Below are 17,873 nucleotides of genomic sequence, written 5' to 3'. Positions count from 1 at the left end.
GGGAGGAGCGCGGCCTGGCACTACAGTCGCCTGGACGCGTCCCGCCTCTGGCTCCCTCTTGGCCTTCAGCTGGCCAACCTGTCACTGCCACACGTGGTCTCTGAATGGTCACTTCATTGGCTCAGGAAGATGATGAGGATGGGGCTGTCCCAGCCTGCGGGGGTGGGGATAGGGGTTAGCTCAGCAGGCGATGCGTAGCTTTGGGGGGTGGGGTTCCCCAAGAAAGTCTCCATCAGAAGTCATAGAATACGCAGGCTTAAGAGGGAGCACTCCAAGTTTGTGGTCTCGCCGCCTCTCCCAGGCGTGCCCTTGACTGCGTTCAGTCTAGGATTTTTATAGGGGGAGGAGAGCCTCGTTCTCCCACCTCACAGATCACACACCCCCTCCCCCGTCTCCGGGCTGCGACACTAGCAAATGGTGCAGTGCTTCCTGGAGGTGTCGCTGTCCCCAGCTTGGAGGCTTCTGGGGGTCTTCCAGGGCCCGGGAAGACGCTGGCCTAAGAAAAAGCCTTCGGGTTCCGAGTCAGAAGAAGAGGAGCAGGTGGGGCAGGCATCGAGGGGTGTCTCCAGGCGGCCCTGCTCCCGCCCTGTGGGTGCCTCCACCTTGTCCCCCGTTCGACGCTGCTGTCTTGGACTGGATCCAAGCAGCTCCCTCTGGGTTTCCAGACTGGAGCGGGGGGCAGAGGCGAGAAGGGCAGCTCGGGAGACCGTAGCGGCATCCAGCGGGGTGCGGTCCCTTTCTTCAACTCTGTCAACACCCTCCTCCCCTGTTCCGGGCCGAGTCAGAAACGCCCATCTCAGAGTCCCGACTCTCCAGCTCCGGGATCAGAGAGGGGCGGGCCCAAGAAGCCAGTCCCCGTTGGGGCCCGGCCCCCCCGCCCCGCCCCTGAGCCGTGCGCGCCGCCGCCGCGGACACGACTTCTCTACCGGGCTCCCCCGCCCCGCCCCTCCCCGCCGCCGCCCACCAGAGGGCGACCGCGTCCCCAGTCCGGGAGTGAGTCCCGCGCCGCAGCCCCAACGGTGGCGCGGGGTGGGTTCGGGAGGCCCTTGGAGCGCTCCGGCCAGGGACGCGCGGTGAGAGCTGCGGGCCCCGAGGCTCGGGTCGGGGCGGGGGGTGCGGTGGGGGGGACGGGGGCGCTGCTGGAGGGACGGGACGGCGTGGGACCGGGGCGAGGGTCCCAGTCCGGGAGAATCCCCTCCTCAGCCCAGCCCAAGCCGCTGCCCCCTTCCCCTTTGATCTGCACTTTCTCCTCCCTTACCGGGGGACGCCCTACCTTCCACTGTCTGGGCCCGGCTCGAGCCGGAAACCGAATAGCGACTCTCAAAACAGCTGGGGCAGCAGGGGCCGCCCCCCGGCAGGGCATAAAGTCCCCCGCCCAAGGGCCCCGCGCAGTCCTGACAGCAGAAGTGGTTCTCGTGCCAGCGCCGTCCCTCCGCCTCGGTGCAGCGCCGGGAGAAGATCAGCTGGGAGAGGGAGGGAGAGCAGTTCATTCATTCATTCATTCATCCACTCGCTCATTCATTCACCCGATAACCACGCCTTATACCCAGTTAACGCTAAAGCACGTCGTCTACAGACATCCCATCTGATCTACTCCACCACTCTCGGATGCAGGGAGGGCTGATTGGCCTAGCCAGGATCCCGCTAGCAGGTGGCACAGCCTGAAGAAGTGCGACCCTGGTCGCTTGGACTCCCAACCCAGGGTTCCACTCTGCCTCGTATACTGACAGTATGGCAGTTCCTCGCCTGATCAGGCACAGCACTGGGCACCAGGAAAGCTGAGATGAACGTCTGTCCGACACTCCCTGCTCCGGAGAAATTCTTAGTCCACGAAAACCTGGGGGACTCTGCTTGCGGTCGGGGAGGGTACAAGACAAGTCCCCATGCCCAAAGCTCAAGCGAGAACACAGGGAACACAGAAGTCCCAGGCTGGTTCTGAGTTCTCCATTCCTGGGTGCTGGAAGAGGTGTCCCCTTACATCCTGCCACGTTGGACCCTAGGCAACCCTCCCAGTTCTCCCCCAGGTACCCCCTTCCCTCCCCCCCCCCCCCCCCCCCCCCCCCCCCCCCCGCCTTCGGGGGCTGTACCTGGTCACAAGCCGGGCAGCGCGGCCGCAGCAGCTCTGCGTGATGGCGGCCGCAGTAAAGACTCCCGTCGTGGTAGAAGTAGATGAGGTTTATCAGGGCCTGGCCGCAGGCCTGGCAGGCAAAGCAAGCCCGGTGCCAGTAGAGCTGCTCCCCTGCCCGGGCTGCGAACACTCCGGACTCCCCTGGCCTCAGCTGCTCCCTGCACTGCCGGGCGCGGATGCTCAGCTGCTCAGAGGCCGCATCATGCTCCTAGCTTCCCTCCTGGCGCTTCCATCCCACCCCCCACCGAACTGTTCTCCCCCGACCCCTGGCAAGCCCACCTCCACTGCAGGTGCCACTGGAGAACCCCTAAACTTGGCTTCTCTTTTTCCTCAAGTTTTCCAAGCTGTCCATCCCCAACCCCCCTTTTCCCAACCGAGTCCCTAGAGCTAGCCCCTTCTGCAGAAGTGAGAGGGCAAAGGGGAATGGGGGGGGGGGCACTACATACCTTCTCGCAGGTGTGTTCTGGCAGCTCGGGAGGTACCAGGAGGGCCACCCCCTGTCCCAGGGCCTCCCGCCTCCTCTGAGCACAGAAGAGCCGCAGCTCTGCCAGCTCATCCTCCCCAAGGGCCAGGCAGTAGCGCTCCTGCAAAAACAGGCCTCCACTGTGAGTGGGAGAGCCCCCAGCAGGCAAGACTGAAGTTCGATTGGAGAGAGAAGGCTTAGCCGCTGGGTCAGAGGAAGGTTGTAGAACCTCCGGGAGGCGCAGAAGATAACAGCACAGAAGGGCATTGAGAAGGAGAGGGAAAGAGGGAAGAGAGTTGGAAATAAGTCTACATCAGTCTCACTTTCCCCCAGGAATGGCCACCACTCAGGTCCTGACAGCCCACAGCACTGACCCCTGTCACCACATATTTAGATCCTTGCCCCCCAGTGAGCTGTAGCTCACTATCGCTTTCTGTTGTGTTTTTCCAATGTATTCCACATTCTCCTGTCTTGCCTCCGCAAGTGAACTGTAAGCCTTTAGTCTGGGCGCACACAGGGCCTTAATAAATACTTAACCATACTTTCTACATTTGTACATTCCATTATCGGTTTCAAACGTCGTTCATGTCCATTTTCTCATTTGCTCCTCAACTATGCATCGTAAGCAGAGGGGATGCTATCTCCCCTCCTCCCCGCCCCCCCCCCCCCCCAACCGTGTGGACTTGGAAACTCGGGCTGGGGCCGGAGCGGGGTGGCTTCTTCAATTACTAGCGTAGCTAGGCCCTAGATCCGTGTCCTCTGGCTTCTGGACCCACAGTAAATAAAGAGAGGGAGGTGAGAAAGAGGGATGCTGGGGAGAGGGAGACCCACGTCGCTGTCCTGTGGAGGCAGCTGCTGCAGGAGGATCCGAAGCCCAGGCTGGTTGGGGGCCCAGTTGGTGTCCAAGCCAGGAAGCCCCAAGCTCAGAACTTCAGGGTCCTGAGGAGATGTGGCAGGAGAGGGGTGGTTGGGTTTGCCTTCTTCTTGCCTCCTCTCCTCACTGCCACCCCTTCTCCAATCTGGAACAACTTCCAAGCACCCCCTCCTTCAAGATCAAGACAAGGACAGGTGGTCCGCTCCTGCATTTGTGCTCTGATGGAGGCAGGTTGGGGAGGCCCCGCTCCCCCCCAGATGGTATCCTTTCTTATGCTGTAAGTCACCCCTTTTACTCCTTAGGGCCAAAGCCTAGAGTGTGCCCGGACAGCACAGACCCCCTAGAGGAAGTAATGTGTATTCATGTGAAGAAGTTCACATGTATTCATGTGAAGAATGTGAAGGTGGTGGACCCCTATATCCTGACGCAAGGGGGCTGTAGAGACAGGGATTATTCTTGCAAAGAGAAGAGGGCCATAGGAGGTTGGGCAGAAAGGCTAACATTCTTCCAGGTGGTGGAAAGGGGAGGAGGTCAGTCTGTAGGATGGAGAGCATGTTGGGGCCAGAGGGAAGGGCAGGGCTCCTACTACCTGCTCAGAAGTTTCCTCAGGATCCTCCTTGGGCAAGTGGCCTGGGTCAGTGTCTGAGTCGGCTGGCGGACCTGGCTCCCAAGGGGTGAGGCTCTCCCCTCGGTGGGGCCAGCCAGAGTTCAGCACTGACATTGGTGACAAAGTCTGCCCAGAAAACAAGAACACTTCCCATTAATCAGGCCCTTACAACATGCCAGGCAGTGCTAAGTGCTTTGTAGGCATTGTCTCCTTCAGTCCTCCCAATCACCAAGTGAGGTGGGTGGTCTTCTTGACCCCATTTTGCAGATGGCCAAACTGAGGGTCAGAGAGGATAAATGCCGGAGGTCACACAGCTACTAAGTGGCAGAGCCACATCTTGGAAGCCAGGCCTTCTGGCTCCAGAATTTTTTTTTTTAATTTTTTTTTAACGTTTATTTATTTTTGAGACAGGGAGAGACAGCATGAACGGGGAAGGGTCAGAGAGAGAGGGAGACACAGAATCTGAAACAGGCTCCAGGCTCTGAGCCGTCAGCACAGAGCCCGATGCGGGGCTCGAACTCACGGACCGTGAGATCGTGACCTGAGCCGAAGTCGGCCGCTTAACCGACTGAGCCACCCAGGCGCCCCATGGCTCCAGAATTTCTAAAGCTCAAACTCTGGGGTCTCCCAAGACCCAGACATAGGAAAGAGGAGGCCCATCGTGGAAAGAGAGGGTATTCTGCCTTTCTAGAGAGCCCCGCCTCCCCAGCCTCAACTCCCACCCTTCCTGACAGTGCACTGAACACCCCAGTGAGCCTGCTTCCTCCGCACTCCCAACACAGGCCCTCCTTTTCCAGCTGTAGGCTCAGGGCAGGTAAAAGGACCACTTCACCAGGAACCCCTTCCCAGCCCCTCCACTCCGTACAAGCTCTCCCTTCCCTGAGCTCCAGAAGTAAGTACATTCCGCACCCTGAGAGATTTAGTACCTAATGTTTCTCTTTGTGCCCTGTGCCCCTCTCAGTTCCTCATCTAGTCTATAAGCCCGAGGACAAAAGAAAATATTGTGCTTGTGGATTCTACCTAGAGCAGCAATTTCCAGTTTCATCGGATAATTCTAAATACATCTCTTCAGCCCTCCTCTGGGCCAGACCTAGCAGGACCACAGTATCTTGGGGGGTGGGGGTGACTACTGAAGTAGAAAAGGAATGGGCCATGCCCTCAAGGAGCTCATCGCCCAGTGGGTAAGACAGAGATGAGACCAGGGAGAATGAAGCCAGAGCTCTGGGCAGGTATGTACAATACCCCCCGAAGAAAAATAACCAGAGCAACTTTTCTATGACGTTTACTCTGTGCAAGGGACTATATTAGCGTTTTACATAATATTATGCATCCTCATAACAATCCTATCAGGTAGTTTCTGTTACCCCATTTTCCAGTTGAAACAAAGAAACAAACTGAGGTTAACCTACCTAAGGTCACATTAGAAAACTAAGGGATATTCTAGGAAGAGGCTGCTTTGGAGACCTGGGATGGATTCTGACTGCAGCTGGGCACACAGGAGGGCCTCACCAAATCTCTGTCCTCTTTATAAGACCCAGCTTTGGGGTTGGGAACAAAATTTGGACTATAACAGTTATATTGCTTCCCAGCTCTGCAAGGCACCCCCCAGCCCCCTTCAGAAGTCCTGCGCCACCCAGCCCTGCTTCCACACCCATCTGCTTCCTTCCTGTTCTGTCCCTCTGGTCCTGTTTCCTGTGGAAAACAGCCAGTATGGGCTGTTCATACTCAGGGCTAAGAGTAGCCACTAACTCTAACACCAATGCCCCTGCCCCAGGCAGCAAGAGGCTCTTGGGGGAGGGTGCGAACAGGACAGGGGCCATCTGGGATCTCAGAGTGGATTGGGACCCTGTTTTCCGGGTTATAGTATGAAATTGCCCCCCACAGAAACAACACTCAGAAATCAGCCTTCACCCCTCACCCTCCCATACTCCCACCTCCACTCAGCACTGGACCCCGTCTTACTAACATGCTGGACTCCTTCAAGAATTCTCGTCCCCTCCTTGGATAAGGGCTGAAACCCCTCTCCCGCCCCTGCGCAGGTGCAACCCGGCTCAAGGGCAGAGCCTGAGCGGCCCCTAGGGACTGGGGAGGTAAAAGGATGGGAAGGTTTTCCGCGGACAATGGAGGGAGAAGTGTCCGATCCCGCCAAGAGTCTTCTCGATAGATCCCCAAAGTTTTTTCTTGGACTTCCCCAGGAGTCAGTTGGGGTCCCCAGTCTGGCTGTTGGGAGTTTAGGGGAAGGAATGGGACTCTGCTGGGGTCTCACCCTCGCTGCGCGCCGGTGTCCGGGCCGTTCTTGACAGACCCCGTCGTCGGGCCTCCACCTAGTCCCCACCCCGAGGCCTCAGCGCCTGCCCCTGCCCACCCCGGGAGTGCAGCCCTTCCTCCCCCCCCGCCCCCCGCAGTCCCTGCCCGCCCCTCGGGGACTGGTAGAGCCAGTGGCTCGGGAGGGGCCTGGTGCTGCAGCCAGAAGGAAAGCATTTGGGGAATCTCAGGGTGGAAATTGTGCAGGCTCCACTGCCCCTCTCCCCACTCCCAGGTGTTTAGCGCCGGCACCGCGCCCCCGCGGGCACTGGGCCGACACTAGGGTGCCGTCGTTTTGCCGGGTCTTCTCTCAGTCGCTCCCGGAACACAAAGTCTCTCGGAGCCAGCATGTCCCCGCCCCCCCCCCCTCGGGTCTCCTAGCTCCGCCCCTCTCTGGCTGTTCTCACTCCCACCCAGTTGCCTTTCCCGGTCCCCAGCCCCTTTTAGGGATCCTTCGCCTTGCGCTTCTCCCTTCCGACCCTTCAGACCTTTCCCCCATCTTTTTTGTCTCTCCCCTACCCGGGTTCCTTTTCTGATCCCGGGAATGGAAACCTCTGGTTCCACCTCTGTTTCCCTCCTCAGCCCCGCCCCTTGCCCCGCCCCCGCCCAGGTTCCGCCCTGCCCCCGCGGAGCTAGCTTCGCTGCTGGCCCGGAGCGCCCTCTGGCGTGTGCGCATGCTCCCTGCTCCTGACTGCAAAGTCCTCCAAAGGGACCTTCTAGGCTGCGCGCCTGTCGCCCCCGATCGGGTCCGCCCGCCCGCAGCGTCTCGTTGGTGCTGCCGGTGACCTCCGACCCCGCGACCGCGGGGCGGGGCAGGGAGGCCTTAGCTCCGGGCGGGCGGCGGCAGCTGCAGCGGGACCCGGGAGCGGGGCCCGGCGCCGCCCGGGCCGCGGGGCGATGTGAGTCGGGGCGCGGCGGGGCGGGGACGAGGCTGTTCCACCGAGGCCGCACCGCGCCGCGCCGCAGTCTCCGCTCCCTCCAGAGGAAGCCCAGGGCGGGCGGGCGGTGGAATCCCGGGGCTGGGGGCGGGGATCCAGGGACTGCGCGCGGCCCCGACCTCCCCCATTGCTTCCCAGTGTCTGTAGAAATTCCCCTGACAACCTCGCAACCTACATCTGTCGCTCACGCCCCAGAACCACCCCACCCCCACTCACCTCCGGACACACCTTCGCTAGTCCTGGAGCCCTCAGAACCCCCTCACTCTTGCGAATTCTGTTACGCCCGCAGAGCCACCATTCTCCGGGATGCCCCCGAATGCTTCCAGAGCTCTGTGGCTCCTCTGATCCTGCATACGCCCCATTCTCCTTGCACCATGCTCAAATGCAAAAAAACTTGCCCACGTTTCTCTGAGCCCTCTTACATATTTTGAGTCCCCATAATCCCTGACACTCCGCATCTCCAATCCATACGTATCCCAGACCTGAGCCCCCTCTTCCTGTCTCAGCCAACGTAACCCCCTTCAGTGAAGTGTCATGATATGTCCTGATACCTTAAAGACAAATGAAGGGGACAGAAAAAGATGCAACACCCTCCCCCATCTTGCACCCTGTAGTTCTTGGTTTCACCCTCAGACTCCTTTTTGATGGCTCAAGCCTCGGTATTTTCCCAGCTGCCGGTCTTTAGGCTGTGTACATCTCCCTGAGCCTGCTTCCTTCTTCCAGAGAATAAGCCAGACCAGGGGGTGGGGGTCCTTTTATCTGGGAAGTTGTCTGAGGAAGCAGAGCCCAAGGGGCCCTGGGAAAACATACTGCTTCTGGAAAGCAGGAGGGTGGGATTTCAAGGATCTCCAAGGTCCTGGCTTGTCAACTTGTCCACCTGGGGCTCCGATCTCTGAAATTTTGATTTATTGTTAGCATATATGTTAAAAATTTTAAGGCTTTCAGAACTTGGAGAACAGAAAATCTATCAGGTTTCCAAATGTGAGATTGAGGGAGCTTGTTCTGGAAGAGGCAAATGTCCATTTTAGTGACGTTTTTCCTATGCACTTCTAGAAGTTATTTCAGCGAGAAACTCTGCAGGTTACAGATGTTTCCCTTGAAAACTAAGGCCTTGAGGTGGGAGGTGGGAGGTGGGAGGTCGACTTGCCAGAGTCTCCCAGATGCTTAATGGCAACAAAACAGACTAGAAGGTTGGTTTTCTGAATCTTAAGCCAGCGTTCTTTCCCATACATCATAGTGTCCTTTTGAGAAAGCTCTCTGTAAAGTTCCCCACAAAGGTAAAGTGGTGGTTTTGGTGTTGGTTGTAACAGGATTCAGATGGGGTCGGGGTCTAGAGGTAATTTAAAAGGTTGCCTCAAACTCAAACTCATTGCTGCTGTGGGAATCACTCCCTCTCAGCGCCTGTGGGGCTTGGAATTGGTGGCCCCTTTGCCCTTGATCTCACTTTCTTCTTTGTGTTTCTGTCCCCTTAGGACCTGGAACAGATAATCCAGGTGGGATGGACTGACAGCAAGTGAGTTTCATTAACAATTGGGGGCGAGGATGAAAGGTTTCCACTAACCTGTGGTCTCTGTCTCCTGTGCTAGGTGAGCCCCAGGTGTGTCCCAGAGGGATCCAGGTGACTTCTCTGCAGACTACCTGCCATGACGCCCCACCAAGAACAGGGGGAATAAAGTGGGGGTCCTTCCCCATGCCCCTCCCATGGTCAGCTCCCCAATGGCCTGGGTGAGGTGAGAGCTGTTTATAGGAGCCACTTTTCTGGAGTTTTCCAAGTTGGGAGGAATGGGGGATATAGGTCAGGACTGTTCAAGGCTCTACACGTTCAGTGGGAGTTCTAGAAGGATATCTAATCCTACAGGTTCATTTCTTGTATCGAGTTGCAACCCATTCTGGTTGGGATCGTTCTGTGCATTTGCTTGCTCCCATAGGTCTTTCAAGCTTGGTGGTGTCCTCTCCATTCTAGACAGAGGCCCAACCATTGTGACATATACTCCAAGTGCCATAATCCTGGAGGGAAAAGCCAGATAGTAAGTCCTCTGGTCTCCCCTTTAGATGAAGGAGAGAAAACCCAGCATTTATTTTTTCCATGAAGAAATAGCTAATCGAGGTTATAAAAATTGTGCCCTGTTTTAAGTTCAGTCTTCTTACTGTATCTTTTGGCCATAATGTAATACCTCATGGAAGAGAACATCAAAAAGATAAATTTGAAGTAGGTGTTGGGATGGTAGTGAGGGAAAAAAAGAGAATTTGGGAGATGTGGGAAGGGTGAGGTGGAAAAGAAGACCAAAAAAAAAAAAAAAGAAAGGTCCAGGCTAAAGTGTCGGGGACTGCCCAGTTACAATTTGTTTGCTAAATCTGAATGGGGGCCCCAAACTAGCACCCACCTCCCCCTGAAGCAAATCACTTCTTCTGGTTCCCTGCTTGTATCCATTCCCTTCTTTTCCTGCAGCCCAGGCTTCCCTTCGCTTTCATTACATCTGTCAAAATCCTACTCACTTCTCAAGGTCACGGTCAAATGGTACCTCTGAGAAGCTCTCTTCCATCCCTCTGTCATAATTAATCTTTAACACATCCTCACTTGAATTAATGTTTATCCAGTGCATGCCTGGCCCTGGATTGAGAGTGTGAATTTCTTAAAAAAAGTTTTTTTTCCAATGTTTATTTATTTTTGAGAGAGAAAGAGAGAGAGAGACAGAGACAGAGAGACAGAGTGTGAGTGGGGGAGGGACAGAGAAAGAGAGACACAGAATCTGAAGCAGGCTGCAGGCTCTGAGCTGGCCGCACAGAGCCCGACGTGGGGCCCGAACTCACAAACTGTGAGATCATGACCTGAGCTGAAGTCGGACGCCCAACCAACTGAGCTACCCAGGCGTCCCGAGAATGTGAATTTCTTCGAGGAGGGACAGTGTCCCACTGTGCCCAAGAGTAGGTGATCACAACGAGGTCGTTCTGCCAGAGTCCCCAGAGTGAGGCTTTTTGGAGCTGACCTCGATGACCTTATCCCTTATGTTTTTCCCTAGGGCGGACTGGCTGCTCTGACACCATGGGGAGCTGCTGCAGCTGCCTGAACAGAGACAGCGTCCCAGACAACCACCCTACCAAGTTCAAGGTACCCACTGCCCCCTCCTCTCCTGAGCTCTCCCAGCATGGCCTCCTGGGCTCGGGCCAACCTGTTGAGTTGCCTCTGCCTCCCTAGAGAAGGTGAAGGGACAGGCTGAGGTTGTGGCTCACTAAGATGTCTCAGAGCTGCTGAAGTGGCCTGGGGAGCGGGGCCCAGGCTGCTGCCAGTGCTGTGGTTCTCCTACGCCATTACTAACCACAAAGAATGAAGAAATACTGTGATGAAAAATCATGCTTTTAGAACATTCATTCCTGCCAGTTTATATTTGTAGCTTTACATATATACGTATGTATGTGTGTATATATGCATATATGTATGTATGTATATGTGTGTACATGTGTTTATATAAATGTGTACACACACATACACGTATGGTGGTTTTTTTGGAGAAAACAACAAAAGTCTCTATTAATGGGTTAATATACATAAAGTATTTAAAGCAGTGCATAACACCTGGAAGCCCAATATTAGTGTTTGCTGTTCACTTTGGGAAGGTAAGGCCGGGCCCAGTGGACCTGTGCACCCCTGGCCACCTGCCACCTCTCACCTCCCTGTAGGGGGAGCCCCCTCCCCGCACTCAGCTTGTGAGGCACAGGTTTCTCCTGCTCACCAGAAGAGGGAGCCCTTAGCAAGGGCCTGGAGTTGGGGAGGGGGTGGAGAAGGTCTGTGTTCTGTCCTGGGCTTGACTCTCCCCCCCGGGGTCTTAAGATTTTGAACTTATAATCGAACCCCTTCCTCCATTAGCATCTGGTCCTTGGATACAGCGGTGGACCATCCGAGGTTATCTAACCTTGGCCGTCAAACCATCTGACCTTGGAGGTCAGCTAACCACCCCTGCCTCACTGCCCAGATGACAAAGCAGAGGCCTAGAGAGCTGCTGTGGGTCCTTGGCACTGCTTCATCCGCTTAGTCTCCCAGCGATCATTTGGCATCTCCGGGGAGTCTGGTAGAAGCAGGCGAGCCCCCTGACCCCCCAGCCCTAGCCCTGCATTGGCCTGCCTCCCAATGGCTCTGGGACCCCTATATACTTGATGGGCTCACTCAATGACCCTTCTGTTCCCTGCCCCTCAGGTGACGAATGTGGATGACGAGGGGGTGGAGCTGGGCTCCGGAATCATGGAGCTAACACAGAGCGAGCTGGTGCTGCACCTGCATCGGCGCGAGGCCGTCCGCTGGCCCTACCTCTGCCTGCGGCGTTATGGCTATGACTCCAACCTCTTCTCCTTTGAGAGTGGCCGCCGGTGTCAGACGGGCCAGGGTGAGTACCGCCCCTGGGATAGGGGCGAGGGGCTGGGGCCGGAGGTCATAACTCAGGGGACCATGGGGAAGCCTGTTGGCTTGGCAGGTGTTGCCCAGAGAAGGGAAGGTTGATGGCCAAGAGCACACAGCATGTTAATATGGAACTAAGTGGACTCCCAGGCCGGTGCTCCTTCTCTTTGGTCACTGCGGCCCCAGCCTGGGACCTTCTGTGGGGGCATTTGTTGCACAGCCCATGAGAAAGAGCCAGTGCTCCCGAGACCAGAGCCTGCCTGGGAGAGCAAGCAAGTTCTTTTCCCTCTGTGACTCCAGTTTCGAGGGACCCTTGTCCTCTACACAGGAACAGACTTTCTTGTGGGCCCCCAAGTCCTATACCCTGGAGCCATGAACGGTGAAGGGTCAGGGTCAGGGTCAGGCTAGAGGCTCTGATTACCTTGGGCCTGCGTGGCTTGCGAATGCTAGGCTTGGGGAGGCCAGACTCTTGTGTCTCTGATATACAGAGTAACCCTGGAGAAGTTCATCCTTGTCTCCTGTCACCTGTGGGCAGCGGAGTATGATGTGTTCTCCCTTCCTCCCCTTTCTGCCTGCAGCCAGGGGTCAGAGAGTAGTGATCATTCCATGAAGTCAAGGCTAGAGCCCGCCCTGGCTCTTTGAAGGAGTAGCATGGTCTCGGCTTATCTTGTAGGACCCGGGCCTGAGCTCTGCAGAAAGAACCTAGTACGGGCTTGTGTTGGATGCAGTTGGGGTTGTGACAGCAGGGTTGCGACGAACGAGCTTGTCTGATGAGGCCACCATCACAGCAGTGAGCCTCTGACGTCCTGCTGGCTGCGAGCCTTCCCCTCTACACATCTTACCCTTTGGGCGTCTGAGGTAGAGGATGTTAAACACTGGCTGAGCAGAGAGAGGACAGGAAGGGGCTTCTCCTCCTCGTGGTATTTAAGCAGCAGTTGGGATCCCAGAGGGGTCGTTCTAGGCCCCCACACCGGGTTCTCCTAAAACTCCAGGCTTTCCCAGCCTTTTGTAGCCCCTAACATGTCTTGCCAGAAAGGTCCTTTTCCTTCCCCACCCCCCTCCCCTTGCTGTCCGTCCCATCCCTACAAACCTCAGTTGTCCCATACCCCAGCCTGGTTGTGGTGCTCACACACACCCCAAGTAGCCTCCCCTGAGCCCTGGACCCTGCTGTTGCCAGGATGGGGTGTGTAGAATTCCAGGCTGGCCCAGCACCCCAGGGACATCTTTGGAGCCCTTGAGTCACGGGTACTCAGCCCAGGCCTGCCGTCCCTGGGACTGTGAGCTGATGCACTGGAATCTGAGGGGCCGTCAGGACAGCTGCATTGAGGAGACACAAGATGGCCTTGCCATGTGTGTCCTAGAGCGAGTCTGCTCGTCCTTCCTTCCTTCCAGCACCAGAGATTAAGTTCCATGAGGCCAAGGGCCCATCCAGAGTAGACATTCCCTCTCTGGCTAGGCAGTGGCTAAGTACCCAGGGAACAGGCAACGAACAGGACAGCTCTCCTGCCCTCGTGGAGCTTGGAGGTGGTTGGACTGGAGCCGAGGCTTGGTGCCCTGGGTAGAGCTCCTTTTTCTGGGGAGTGATAGGCAGAGGGAGACAGGGGCAGCATGTGAAGTGTCATCTAACACAGTCCAGCCTCTTACCCCTTATCTGCAGGGCACAGCCCCAGTGCGTGCTTGAAATCGCAGATAGTACTGAACCCTGTATTCACCATGCATTCCCTTATACATACGTGCCCGTGATAAGGTCTCATGTATAAATGAGGCGCAGTAAGAGATGAACAACTGTTACTAGTAATAAGGCAAAGCAGTTATAACAACGTACCGTAGGAAGAGCTAGGTGAGCGTGGTCTCTCTCAACATGCCTTACGGTAGCGCGCTCACCCTTGTGACGAGGCGAGATGATAACATGCCCGCGAGGTGGGAGGAGGTGAGGGGAGTGATGCAGGCGCTGTGACCTAGTGTGAGGCTGCTACTGACATTCTGACAGTCTGTCAGAAGGAGGCTCATGTGCCTCTGGACCCTGGTTGACTGCGGGTGACGGAAACCGCAGAAAGCAAAGCCATGGATAAGGGGCAGCTGCCATCCTTTTCTGCTTTGGTGTTTACTTCTCTTCCCCTCACCCGTGTTCACACACATCCTTGTGAACACGATTTAACCGTGTTCACAAGGTATAGGTATAGATAACCATGTTCACCGAGTATAGGTGAGGTATTAGATCTCTAGACAGTGGTAATGGATAGTTGGGGGGGGGGTGGGGGGAGACAGGAAGGGGCCTGGGGCCCAACTCCTCCCGGAACTCTTGGATTTTAGAGTGTGCTCAGGATGAGGAGGGCACTTCCCGTCCCCTGAAGGCCTGGGACTGGCGTTCAGGGACATTTTCCTGAGCTTTGTGCGTCCGTTCAACCTCTCTGGTCCTTTCCTACTGGTACACGGTCAGAGGGGCCTCACTTCTTCCTCTCCTTCTTCAGGGATATTCGCGTTCAAGTGCTCCCGGGCCGAGGAGATCTTCAACCTGCTTCAGGATCTGATGCAGTGCAATAGCATCAATGTGATGGAAGAGCCAGTCATCATCACCCGCAACAGCCACCCGACTGAGCTCGACCTCCCTCGGGCCCCCCAGCCTCCCAATGGTGAGGAGACCCCGTCCTTGGCACCTCAGCCTCCACATCTGTACGCACAAGCACAGGCCCAGGCAGTGCCGGTCTTGGAGGCACGAGTCAGGCAGGCAGGTGGGATGGCTGGGCGATCCATGCTTCCAGGACAGTTGCCCACCATCAGATGACTCTTGGGGATGAACAAGTCCCCGTCTGGGCCAGTCAGGTGACTCATGCTGACGCTGGGGAGTCCTGGGCCTTGTATTGACTGATGGTCTGGGAAGCAGACGGGGAGACGTTGGGTTTCCATGGAAACAGCAGTCTGGAGCTATTTTGCTTCCTTCCGTCTACTGGGTCATACCCGGCTTGGTTCAGGCATCTTTGCCCATGACTGATTTCTGGAGAGGTTCCCTCAGCTTCTACTTATTTATTCACTGAGTCCACACTGAGCCCCTGCTGCATATTCTGCTCTCCATGAACTGGCCCATGGTAGGGAGCCGGGGACGGTGCAGGGTGGGGGCGGGGGGTGGGGGGCGGTGCGCAGAAGAAATAGAAACGCGGCCCCTGATGTCTGGGAGCTTCCCTGAAGCTCACTGGCAGAGCTAGAATGAGATGAAGGGACAATGATGACAAGTGTTTCAGATAAGGCTGTAATGGGGGAAACGGGGCTCACACTGAGCTTTGAGGGAAGGGGCAGGGTTTGAACCACTGAGAGGTGAAAGATAGCAGGGGCTGCTGGTTCAGTAGAGCTAACCATCTGGGGGCCCTGGGAGCATCTCCCCTCCAGTTGGAGGACTCCCAGGACACCACACATGCAGTGGCAGGTGGTTGGCAGGTGGTTGAAGTACCTCCCCCCCCACCACTGCTGACCCGGGCTTGTCTCCTGTGTGCCCAGCTCTAGGCCACACTGTCTCCAGCTTCTCCAATGGCTTCCTTGGCTGCCCAGGGGAGGGCCCGAGATTCTCAGCACCCCGGCGCCCCTCAACGAGCAGCCTGCGACACCCCTCGCTTGGAGAAGAGTCCACTCATGCCCTCATTGCCCCTGATGAGCAGGTGAGCAAGCAGCTGCCCTGCTCCTCCCCGTCGGTCTGGGTGGGGATGGGGGACCGGGAAACAGGGCGCCTCGTAAGGATCACGGGAGGGGAGGAACGTTGATAGGGTCCCTTACTGTCCCAGAAAGGGATGCAGCTTCCCTGGGAGGTGTGGAGGACAAGGAAGAGGGGGAAACTCCAGCGCTTTTCCCCTATGCCTCTCTTATCCGGTCCCTTCTGTTCTCTCCTCCTTCCCTGCCCTCGGGCCTACCTGCTTCCCTTGGACTCTTTCCCCCAGTCCCACACCTATGTCAACACGCCAGCCGGTGAGGATGACCACCGCAGGAACCGGCATTGCCTGCAGCCCCTGCCTGAGGGCCAGGTGCCCTTCCCCCCACAGGCCCGGGGCCCTGACCCACGGGACCCCCAGGTGTTCCTGCAGCCGGGCCAGGTGAAGTTTGTGTTGGGCCCAACCCCTGCTCGGCGGCACATGATGAAGTGCCAGGGCCTCTGCCCCAGCCTGCATGACCTCCCGCCCCACAACAACAACAACGAGGGCCCTTCCGAGTGCACTGCCCAGCCCAAGTGCACCTATGAGAACGTCAGTGCGGGGCTGCGGCCAGGGGCTGGCTGGAGACTGAGCACGGAGGAGCCAGGCTGGAATGGCCTTGCCCACCGCCGGGCGGCCCTGCTGCACTATGAGAACCTGCCCTCCCTGCCCCCTGTGTGGGAGAGCCACGCCCAGCAGCTGGGGGAGGAGGCTGGGGATGACGGAGACTCCAGGGACGGGCTCACTCCCTCCTCCAATGGCTTCCCTGATGGCGAGGAGGATGAGACCCCGCTGCAGAAGCCCACCAGCACCCGGGCTGCCCTCCGTAGCCATGGCAGCTTCCCTGTGCCGCTGACCCGCCGCCGAGGCTCCCCGAGGGTCTTCAACTTCGATTTCCGCCGGCCGGGCCCTGAGCCCCCCAGGCAGCTCAACTACATCCAGGTGGAGCTGAAAGGCTGGGGTGGAGACCGCCCCAAGGGGCCCCAGAACCCCTCGGTCCCCCGAGCCCCTGTGCCCACCACCCACCCTGCCCGCAGCTCAGATTCCTACGCCGTGATTGACCTCAAAAAGACCGTGGCCATGTCCAACCTGCAGAGGGCGCTGCCCCGAGACGATGGCACTGCCAGGAAAACCCGGCACAACAGCACCGACTTGCCTCTGTAGGGACTTCCTTCCTCACGCTCCGCCTCACGCTCCTGTCCCCTGAACCCACACCCCGGGGTTCAAGGTTGCTTTGCAGAAGGGCATTGAGGTGGAACCAGATGCTTCCCTGCGCTGGCTGGGGTCCCCAAAGATATCAGCCACTGAGTCTCCTGGTCTCCAAGTTGGGGAGAAGAAGGGTGACCAGGCGAGGAGGGAGCTGTGACGTAAACTGTGAAGGGTTCCTGTGATGCATTTAGTGCCCTCCCGTTATGTCCATTTGTCTTGTCTGTCGTCTGTGTGTTTTCTTTAGTTGAAATTTGGAAACATTTTGTACCTGTTGATTTTATTTATCAGTTTATTTTTCTATTTATTGTTTTAAATGTAATTTAACATATTTATTATTAATATAATTATTTTTAAATTCTGGCTTGGTGAACAATGTCGCATTCTTAGGGAATCTCTTCTGGCACGGTTCTAGGTGGCAGCAGGGGAGGCCCTACAGAGGGAGGGGCTTCATTCTGGGCAATTTGGGGGTGGGTAGGGTTTTTATGACACGGCTGTGACCGTTTCTTTCTCCCCTCTGAGAAGCCCTGGCCCAGAGCCTAAAGTTGCCAGGGACGGACGTGCTGGCAAAGGAAAGCGACAGGACAGCTGGAGTCCTGGATGCACAAAGGGGATCTGGAAGGAAAACTGCCCTAATGGGAACACCCTGACCCTTCCAAGTTGGCAGGGGCGGGGGAGAGAATTTCGTGGGGATGGGGCTACACCAGGTCTAGGACCCCTCACCGAAGTCCCTTCTGCCACCAGGCAAGTCCCAGGGGAGTACTGCTCTCCTCTTAACACCTTGGCCCAGAGGTGGACCCTGGATCCCCCTTGGCACCCGCAGCATGGTTAGATCAAGGCTAGAGCCTTTAAACAGGACTTTACTAAAAGCCCAGAAATAGCAAATGTGAAAAGCAGTTGTCATGTGTAACTAATCGTACTTCCCAGAGAGCTGCTCCCCAGGAATGGACTCTTTGAGGTGCTTCTACCCTACCACAGGGGTGGGGCCCTGGCAGAGCTACCACATCTGAGCACCTGCCTGGAGCCCGGGGTCTGCACAAGCCCCTGCCTGGTTCAGTGCTGCAGGAGCTTCCTTGTCCCGAGGCTGCCTCTTCCTCCTCCTCTCACTGGCCTCCCAGCCTCCAAGGCTCCGTTTCTAGCTCAGACCCCTGAATGGTTAATCTGAAGGAGATCCAGCGTCTGCGATAAGCCACTCAGGGCCTGGGGGAGGAGTGGGAGCAGGGTTTGCCCAAGACTTAGGGACATGCCTTCTTGTCTCTGGTCACTGCTTGTGCCCCAGCTCCCTG

The 17,873-nt window shown here is 57.0% G+C and overlaps 2 protein-coding genes across 8 annotated transcripts; one reads left to right on the top strand and one right to left on the bottom strand.

The window, feature by feature from the left end:
- Positions 1-116: 116 nt before the first annotated feature.
- Positions 117-7,638, bottom strand: PRICKLE4 (prickle planar cell polarity protein 4). 4 transcript variants are annotated; one of them, XM_060615509.3, is made up of 7 exons: positions 7,531-7,638; positions 4,055-4,198; positions 3,423-3,530; positions 2,575-2,712; positions 2,088-2,291; positions 1,274-1,463; positions 117-766 (listed from the first exon to the last, which is right to left on the bottom strand). In XM_060615509.3, the coding sequence occupies exons 2-7, from the start codon at positions 4,184-4,186 to the stop codon at positions 408-410; spliced, it is 1,131 nt and encodes a 376-aa protein (XP_060471492.1). In that variant the 5' UTR covers positions 4,187-4,198; positions 7,531-7,638; the 3' UTR covers positions 117-407. The 4 variants fall into 4 exon arrangements, with proteins under 4 accessions (XP_060471492.1, XP_060471491.1, XP_060471490.1 ...); XM_060615508.3 differs by lacking the exon at positions 7,531-7,638 and adding an exon at positions 6,896-6,958; XM_060615507.3 differs by lacking the exon at positions 7,531-7,638 and adding an exon at positions 6,339-6,424.
- Positions 7,053-16,950, top strand: FRS3 (fibroblast growth factor receptor substrate 3). Of its 4 annotated transcripts, XM_060615502.3 has the most exons (8): positions 7,053-7,275; positions 8,787-8,807; positions 8,901-9,044; positions 10,335-10,423; positions 11,507-11,693; positions 14,176-14,337; positions 15,197-15,354; positions 15,631-16,950. In XM_060615502.3, the coding sequence occupies exons 4-8, from the start codon at positions 10,358-10,360 to the stop codon at positions 16,543-16,545; spliced, it is 1,488 nt and encodes a 495-aa protein (XP_060471485.2). In that variant the 5' UTR covers positions 7,053-7,275; positions 8,787-8,807; positions 8,901-9,044; positions 10,335-10,357; the 3' UTR covers positions 16,546-16,950. The 4 variants fall into 4 exon arrangements, with proteins under 4 accessions (XP_060471485.2, XP_060471482.2, XP_060471488.2 ...); XM_060615499.3 differs by lacking the exon at positions 8,787-8,807; XM_060615503.3 differs by lacking the exon at positions 7,053-7,275 and having other exon boundaries at positions 7,291-8,807.
- Positions 16,951-17,873: the final 923 nt, after the last annotated feature.

This window comes from Panthera onca, chromosome B2 (genome assembly GCF_046562875.1).
Source record: "Panthera onca isolate mPanOnc1 chromosome B2, mPanOnc1 haplotype 2, whole genome shotgun sequence".
NCBI lineage: Eukaryota > Metazoa > Chordata > Mammalia > Carnivora > Felidae > Panthera > Panthera onca.
This window is presented reverse-complemented; position numbering and strand designations above follow the sequence as displayed.